Source organism: Oryctolagus cuniculus, chromosome 3, assembly GCF_051225735.1.
Source record: "Oryctolagus cuniculus isolate XC-2025 breed Fujian yellow rabbit chromosome 3, ASM5122573v1, whole genome shotgun sequence".
NCBI classification, from domain to species: Eukaryota; Metazoa; Chordata; class Mammalia; order Lagomorpha; family Leporidae; genus Oryctolagus; species Oryctolagus cuniculus.
In genome coordinates, this window is record NC_142869.1 from 37,056,844 (window position 1) to 37,065,843 (window position 9,000).

Sequence of the window (9,000 nt, forward strand, 5' to 3'; positions counted from 1 at the left end):
AGACAAGGGACTATTGCCTTCAACTATTACATATAAAGGAAAATGGAAGTAATCTTGATACACACACTAATGCACATGTTTTCTTAGGGGATACAAATAGACTACATTTTTATACTTCCTATGCTTAACATACATTCAAATACAAAAATCAATTCATTTTATTTTTCTCCACAATTTTGAGAGGTATGTAAAATAGTTATTTTTTCCATTTGACAGATGAAAAAGCTGAAATGTAAGGAAACTAAGTAAATTATTTTCAGGTCCTTAGGATCAGAAGTAGAACTCCAATTCTGAAGCTTCACAGAAGTTTTCAATGTAAATAATTTTTTTAAAAAGATTAATTTATTTATTTGAAAGGCAGAGTTAGAGAGAGGCAGAGGCAGAGGCAGAGGCAGAAACAGAGAAGTCTGCTATCTGCTAGTTCACTCCCCAAATGGTTGCAATGGCTGGAGCTGCACTGAACCAGAGCCAGGAGCCAGTAGATTCCTCCAGGTCTCCCATGTGAGTACAGGAGCCCAAACACTTGGGTCATTTTCTTTCTTTTTTTTTTTTTTTTTTTTTGACAGGCAGAGTGGACAGTGAGAGAGAGAGAGACAGAGAGAAAGGTCTTCCTTTGCCGTTGGTTCACCCTCCAATGGCCGCCACGGCCGGTGCACTGTGGGCAGCGCACCACGCTGATCCGATGGCAGGAGCCAGGTACTTATCCTGGTCTCCCATAGGGTGCAGGGCCCAAGCACTTGGGCCATCCTCCACTGCACTCCCTGGCCATAGCAGAGAGCTGGCCTAGAAGAGGGGCAACTGGGACAGAATCCAGCGCCCCGACCGGGATTAGAACCCGGTGTGCCGGTGCCACAAGGCGGAGGATTAGCCTAGTGAGCCGTAGGCCAGCCCACTTGGGTCATTTTCCACTGCCTTTCCAAGCCATAGCAGAGAGCTGGATCCCAAGTGGAGCAGCCAGGTCTGGAAACAGCACCCTTATATAAGGGCTGCAGGCACTGCAGACAGCGGCTTTACCCGCTACATCACAGCGCCAGCCCCTGTAGAAACATGTTGGGGGCCAGTGTTCCGGCTCAGCAGGTTAAGATAGTTGTGGTCACACTGGCATCCCATTATCAGAGAGATGGTTCAATCCCAGCTATTCCTCTTCCTATCCAACTCCCTGTTAATGTGCCTGAGAAAGCAATGGAAGGTGGGGCTCCAACCACTCAAGTGGGATACCAGAATGGAGTTCTAAGCTCCTGGGTTCTGCCTGGCCCAGCCACAGCCATTTGGGGACTGAACCAGCAGATGGAAGATCTTTTTCTCTCTGTTTCTCCCCCTCTGTCACTCTGCCTTTCAAATAAGTAAATCTTTTTTTATTCTAAAAAAAAAAAAAAAAAAGCTAATAAACTATGTATTATGATGTATACTGCCACATTTCAAAACTCCGTGATTTTTTTTTTTTAAGATTTGTTCTATTCATTTGAAAGACAGAGTTACATAGAGAGGTAGAGACAGAGAGAGAGGTCTTCCATCCGCTGGTTCACTCCCCAGATAGCCGCAACGGCAGGAGCTGCGCCAATCCGAAGCCAGGAGCCAGGAGTTTCCTCAGGGTCCCCCACATGGGTGCAGGGGCCCAAGAACTTGGGCCATCTTCCACCACTATCCCAGACCACAGCAGAGGGCCGGACTGGAAGAGGAGCAGCCGGGACTAGAACCAGTGCCCATATGGGACGCCGGTGCTTCAGGCCAGGGCTTTAACCCGCTGCACCACAGCACCGGCTCCAAAACTCCATGATTTTGAGTAATTTTTTTAACTTAGTTAATACATTTGATACTTTACACTAAACAGTACAAAAGTAGCTTAATCTTACCTAAGAATTTGAGAGGTCCTCTTTCTCGCTTCTGCATATTCCGGTGACCAATTTTAGCACTCCCAAAAAGCTAAATGTCTAACAAAAATACATCCTTATGCCTGTCAAAGGGTAGCCATTGAGATATGGAGTTTATGATACATGTATCTTTCTCTATGCAAATACATGAATTACAAAAAGTTTTTTGATAACACAGAAACAGAAACTGTCTCCACATGGTCTCTCCTACCTTAAGTACATTAAAGAAAATAAATAGCATCAGGGCCAGCACCCTGGCGCAGTAGGTTAATCCTCTGCCTGCAACGCCGGCATTGCACATGGGCACCAGTTCTAGTCCCAGCAGCTCCTCTTCCAATCCAGCTCTCTGCTATGGCCGGGGAAAGCAGCGGAAGATGGCCCAAGTGCTTGGGCTCCTGCACTCATGTAGGAGACCAGGAAGAATCACCTAGCTCCTGGCTTCAGATCAGTGCAGCTCAGCCATTGTGGCCATTTGGGGAGTGAACCAAGACAAAGAAGACCTTTCTGTCTCTCCCTCTGTCTGTAACTCTACCTCTCAAATAAATAAGTAAAATCTTAAAAAAAAAAAAAAAAAGGCATCAAAAGATAAAGTGAACAACCTGATGCTGACGACAGATAATATAAACTAAAAGCTTCAGACATTAACAAATTAAGTCATTCTGAGCTTCTCTACTTAAGAAAAATATGTCAGACACTGACTAGGTAACTACTAAACTAAAATCCAGATACAAGATTACAATCTGTTCAAATTAATATTTAACTTCTAAGAGCTATATAAAATGCCTTGTTAATCAAATCTTGGCCCTGGGTGGGGATGCTCATTAGAAGGCAGGAAAAGCTCAGACTACTGGTGAAAATCACTAGAGCACATCAGAAATTACCTCACCTGTGTTATCTAATAACTACCAGGTCAACAACCAATTGGGAAGATACATGTTTCTAACAATGCGATTAAATCTTATTTCTATAAGAAAGTGAAAAATTAGAACTGAAAAGTCTGATGGCAAATAAACTGCACACTATAAGGAAAGTGTGAGATGATGGATATGCTAACTAGTCTAATTTGATCATTCCACAATGTACACATGTATCAAAACATCACACTGAACCCCACAAATATATAATTAATTACCTGTCAAAAATCAAAATTTTTTGAAAAAAAGTTCCAAAGTTTTTAACCCAAGTTCTCTTTAAATGTTGTGTTTATTACGTGAGGATCCATCTGCTAAAAATTGAATAATTTATCTCAATTCTACTTAAAGGACTTCAATCGCAAGTATTTAGGCTGGCAACTGAATCCAGACTAATAGGTAAAAGACATATTCCACTGACATTTTTTGACCAAGCAGTATTACCCAAGGAGTATTTCTGATTTAGTCCTTCTATCTACTAAACTTTCATAATACCCAAAAGTAACGGGTCCCCTTAGGAGAATGCTAATAAATCAAGTCATTGTTCAGAAAAACTAACAAAGAAAATCAAATATTTATGCTATCTGCCTTCTCTTTAAGGAACTGTCACCAAATAATTCATGGAGGAATATATATCTATGTGTTCTACTATTAAATACAGAATGAGAGGAAAGTATTACAGTTTTTGCAAAATCCTAATAAATTAATGCATTTTAAGAAAAATCACTGATGGCCACTGCACTTATGAGTTACCTTCACCTTTCCAACCCAAAACAGAACCTGAATCAATCATGCCTCTAGATCTGCCAGTTCACAGACACCAGAAGAAAGGAACAATTAAATAAATGCAAGGGAATACAGTAAGTAAAATCTAGACTACAGAAAACTTGAAGGTCAAAACCTGCTTTCTTCAACAAACAAGTAGCAAATACTAAAACAGTACAGTGAGGAAGAACCTACAGATTCAACAGCTAAACAAACACTTTCTACAAAATATGCATACTTTGCTTAAATAGTGAACCAAACAGTGGGAAAATAAGATTATGACACTAGCAGGAAAGTCTGCACTGCTGACATATTTCATAAATTGAGTGCTGCGATGGTTTTAATGCTTATTTTATAGATGTATTTTTAAACATTTATGAGTAAGACCCTAAGTTATCTGAGATTTGCTTTAAAATAATTCAAGGGTGGAGTTGGGGAAATGGGAGGGTTACAGATGAAACAGGACTGAAAAAAGTGGTAATTGTTAAAGATGCATGACAGATACAAAATGGTTCACTATAACTGCTTCTCTACTTTGTACATGCTTGGAATTTTCCATAATAAAAGTTGACAGAGAAAGAAAAACTAAAGCATCCTAAAAAACAGAGGATTAAAACAAATAAAAATTTAAATGATAAGCTAAACAGCATTCTCCCCATATGTACATTCTTACTCAAAAAACAAGAAAACTGAGACCAAAAGAGGTAAGTCTTAGTCAAGGTAACAAAACAGTATCAGAGACCAAACTAGACTCTACAATGTAAGACTCTGCTCCACAGAGAGGTCTAAAAACTCTTAGAACTAAGCGATTCAAAACATCTTTGTAGGATCTGAGAAGTCCTGATGTCTTCTGAAAACTCATCAAAAACATGTTTTAAAAAGTCTTAAAAGTTTATTAGGTAGAGGGGAAAAAAGTCACACACACAGGGCTTAAATTTGAATTTGTAAATGTATAAATTTTTAATATTGAAGGCCTTAAATGCTACAGTGGAACAACAAGGCTAGAAAGTATAGAAAACTGGATACGGTAATTATCCTAACTAGGGTAAAGAGTTACCTCCATGAGGTATGTCTGGTAGTTTTCTGATTCAAGGTGTCTGTGGAAGACAGCTGTCCAGCTCACAAGTAAGCTTACCCAGGGATTGGTGAAACATAAAACCACGTTTTAAAATAACTAATTTCTGAAAACAATTTAAAAACATTTTTACCCTTCTTAAGCCCACAAATCATTTAAGTCTTAAACATAAAAATGAGATTTATCTTCCAGTCCAAGATAAGCTTCAAAATTTGACCATGAAAGACCTTCACTGTTGAGGACAGACATTTCCAAAGAGTAAGCATTCACCTTTGCATTAGAAGTCATTAAGAATATAATTTTGTGTATGTCAGTGAACTATACTATCTTTTCAATAAGTACTGCCTCACTTAAATATTAAAACTCCCTAAAAATAGCGTAATTATTAAGACAATGTAACCCCATTTACCTCTTGTTATTCTAAAAATAGTAAAAGGTATTAAGTTTAATGTATTTTTAATAAATAATTTTCACACTATTGGGCATTTATACTACAAATTCATTTTATTTTTGGCAAATGCATTAGTGACTATTTTGAAAAGTATCTGGTGAACTGGGTTACTTTTTTATTAGAAGAAATGTCTATTTTTAAAGATACTTTAAAATATACTTTTGGCATTAAAGCACTCAAAACAAAGTTATTTTAAAATCCATACTAAACATTTCAACATATATGTCCTTTAGTAATTATAAAAAATATCAAAAAAGATGTCAAATAAAACTCCAGTGCAATCTCTGAAATTCAAAATAACATATAAATGACATCACTGTGAAAAAATAATTTGCTTTTAAAGAGCTGAAATATAAGAAAGAAACAGAAAGAGATAATACAGAAACAGAGGCTGTGAGTGGAGAACTTCACCACACAGACCAAAATGAACTGAAACACATTTGTGTTTCTCGACCCTTGTCAGTGTCCTCAAGTTAGTAAAACAGCTCCTCACTTGCAAGACATGTTTTTAAGTGGTACCCTTTTCAGTAACCTACAATCAAAGCCACCATGCAAAAGTTCACATAAAGACAAGGAAGGAAAAAAAATTATTTCTGAGTGGCAAAAACAAAACATTGAAGAGTCACAACACATAAAAGCATGGACCTGAATCAGGAAGCAGTAGAGTTCCAGGCTCACCCCTGCTTCTCCCTGTCCTTGTAGTCTCCACATCAGTCTTCTCGTGAGGAAAAGGGGAGAATCTCAGTGCCTACCTCACAGAAGTGCACTAAGGCGCAAACAAGCAGTGTTCATGAAGGGCTAACACAGTCGCAGTCACAAAGTAAGCACCTCAACCAATAACCTTTGTGTACAATGAGAAAAATGTTTAATGCCCTTCTCACAAAAACATGTCTACCCTGCTCCTCCTTACGAAAGAAAAAGAAAAGCCTAAGTAAAAATAAAAATATTCTATTCTTCCTTCAAGAGCGTAATTTTACTCATGCAATTCTGAGTTCACTGAAGTATCAAAAGAAGTAAAATAAAACCCACACCCTATAGTGTTTAATAGTATGCCAATATTATGTATGTGTTCAACCCTGAAAAGGCAAACAGCCTCTTACCCACGTTTTTTAAGCCTGGAGTCATTAACATGAATAAATATACTACTGTTCAGTAAATAAAGTGATAGGAAGGCCAGTTACAAATGTTATAATAAATATTTTAACAGATGTTAATAAAAAGGAAAGCAGTTACCTTTGTACAATAAAGCATCCAAAGTTCAAAGAGCCTCTCTCTGGATGCCATTCTGGCTTTCACTCTGGCACTTTTATTTTTCCTCAAAAAAAAATTATGTTCAATACCACAGCATGTTCATTTTATTTTCCAAGTTTTTCAGTCGTTACAGTAAAGCTCAAAGGACTTAGGAAAACAAAAAAAGTGAAATAAAGAGACTGTCTTCCGGCTAATAACAGGCAGTCTCAGGAGTTACTTTAACATATCTTCATCAGCGGTAGTCGGATTTAAATAAACCTGTAAAAGAAATACCCAAAGGTTTGTCAGGAAAAAGACACATTTAAAAATCTGAAACCAGAGATTCATCTGTTTCACTCGCCAGAAACAATCGGCTGAACTTTTGCACCGATTGGTTAGACTGCACAGAAACCTGTGTTTCAGGAAAACATTCAACACAGTATGTCACATCAACGTAAAATCAGAATCCTCTGGGGCAGACTCAGAGATGCGAACTGATAACCAGAAACGCGTCCAACGATTTAAGAAAAGTGAGATCCCCCTGCCACGCATGAATCTTCCACAGACGTAAAGCAAAGCCGTATATTCCCGAGGCAGTTATCTCGAACACACAGAATCTCTCAGAATCTTCTAGTCTGCTTCTTCAAGTTGTCGGGAATGTTTGCTGGTGGCAGGGCAGGGCAGGGCGCGGGAGGGGGAGGAGGAATTCCCGGATTGTTTGTTTTAACAATCCCCGGGGTGAAAGTCAACCTGCCCACCTGGCCTCTCCACCTCTCCATCCAGGAAGAAGAAAGGAGCACGCACACCCCGGCGAGGAAAACACCCCGAGCAAAGCCCCCTCGGTGTTTTCCGGGTCTTTAAATTTCCTCCTGGCATCCCACACAACCCCTCTAGAGGCAAACTTCAGGTCTGCCAAGCTGTCATGAAAAGCTTTGGGAAGGGGGCAAGGCGAGCGCGGCGACTCCCGACCCGGCGCTCCACGCCAGCCCGACCGCACGGGACACGCCCGGGGACAGCCTCGCCCCCTCACAGCCGCCCCTCACTCTCCGGCCTCCATACCAGGCGCCCGGGCCCTCCCACTTCCCGCCTCGCGGCCCCCCGCGCCCCCTCACCGCGCTCTCAGAGGGTGCCCACCGCCGAGCCGGGGCCTCCGCCTACTTTGCTTCGGTCGCCCCCTTCCTAAAGCGAAGCCCCGTGTCACCTCGCAGCTAGGGAGGCGGGCGCGAGGGAGGCGGGGCGGCGAAGACGCGAGGCGGGGCGCGAGCGCGGGGAGGAGCCAGGGGCGGGGCGGCCCCCTCGGCTAATCATTCCGGCCGCTAAGGATTTACCCGGCCCTCGGGCGGCGGCCCTTCAATGGTCGCGCCGGCAGGGGAGGGGCGGGGCGCCGTGAAGCCCCGCCCACAGTACCCGCGCAGCCGCGGTTACCCAGTCTCCTGCAGTCCTTCGGGAGACCGGCGCCAGCCGGGGCGCTCGGGTCAGTCTAGCCCCAGCTGTACGTGGAGGAGGGCCGGCGTGGTGACGTACACGCCCCGCCCCTCTCGGGGACAGACAGACTTAGCTTTCGGATGATGGCGTCATTTCCGCGAATCTTCCAAGAGAAAGCTACTTTGACTAGAGGGCTTTTGGTTTTATTTGGAGAAAAAGGACTGGTACTGAGAGTTTATAGTGATGTAAAAAGACAACACACAGATCCCGGGGCGCGGAAATCCTTTTCGCTGATCATGTTTGTGCCTCACACTTCTGCTGTCAAATCCAAAGGGTTTGTTTGATCAGCACTGAGGGCTCCAAAAAGGCAGAAGACCACGTTTACTATTTCACAACTTTCAGATTTTCGTTTTGTTTAAGGGAGGAAAAACGCATGCGATTCATCACTTTTGTTAAATCTAAATTTTTTTTAAAACTTGCAACTGTGAAAATGCTCAAGCATATACAAAAGCAAACTAATCTACTGAAGCCCCGTATACCATCGCCCAGCATCAGAAATGATCAATTAATATCCCATCGAAAAAGGGTTAAAAAGAGAAGTTTGGCCTCTTTGCCTTCATATGTCGCCTTCGCTACCTTAAGCTTTTGGTCCTACCTTCCTGCTCGTCCCTGCAAGCAGACATATCCTCACTAGAGGTATCCTGCTTGCAATTTGAGGTTTCTACAAACAGGTCCTTACCTGGAATTTGCGATTAGGAGACACACTCAAAAACAATGATTGTTAAGGATTTATAGGACCAGAGCCCATTCACCCCAAAGACGAAAAGTTTCATGACCTTTCTGGGACCCTTGCTGGTGCCAAAGTGTGTGCGTCATTCATCCCCTCTTGACCTCCCTTCCCATGCGTTTTGCTGTCAGGTACACCCACAAACAGTCTTTCACAAGGAACAGGCAAGATGGTTCCTTTAGTTCTCCATCTTCGCAGGCTCCAGTACTCAGACGTTGCGGCAACATCTCTCCCTTGAGTTTTTGGCGTTTTCATGCTGCAGGCAGACAAGCTTGAACTCAATAATACCACCTTATATCATCTACAGCACTCTGCACTTTTCCTCTAAAGAGCGAGTAAATATATCGGGCTTTTCAGATCACTCTGCTTGCAATTTGCTTAACAAAAATCAAAATCAGAGGAATGGGCTTTTGGTGTAGTAGCGCACTTGGGATGCCTGCATCTCTTATTGGAATGCCTGGTTTCAAGTCCCGGCTCAACTCCCA

The 9,000-nt window shown here is 42.0% G+C and overlaps 1 protein-coding gene across 13 annotated transcripts in view; it reads right to left on the reverse strand.

Moving 5' to 3' along the window:
- NBEAL1 (neurobeachin like 1) overlaps window positions 1-7,581 on the reverse strand; it is a 197,675-nt gene extending 190,094 nt beyond the window's left edge. For 5 of the 13 annotated variants that reach the window (XR_016231935.1, XR_016231936.1, XR_016231937.1 and 2 more), the window contains exons 1-2: window positions 7,416-7,581; window positions 6,307-6,582 (exon numbers count right to left, since the gene is read on the reverse strand). Coding sequence is in view for 4 of the 13 variants with exons in the window: in XM_089330021.1 (XP_089186147.1) it covers window positions 6,307-6,357 (51 nt within the window). In the remaining 9 variants the exon portion in view is untranslated. The remainder of the gene's footprint in view (window positions 1-6,306; window positions 6,583-7,415) is intronic. The other 8 variants (XM_089330024.1, XM_089330023.1, XM_089330028.1 and 5 more) reach the window with 3 other exon arrangements.
- Between the last annotated feature and the right edge of the window lie 1,419 nt (window positions 7,582-9,000).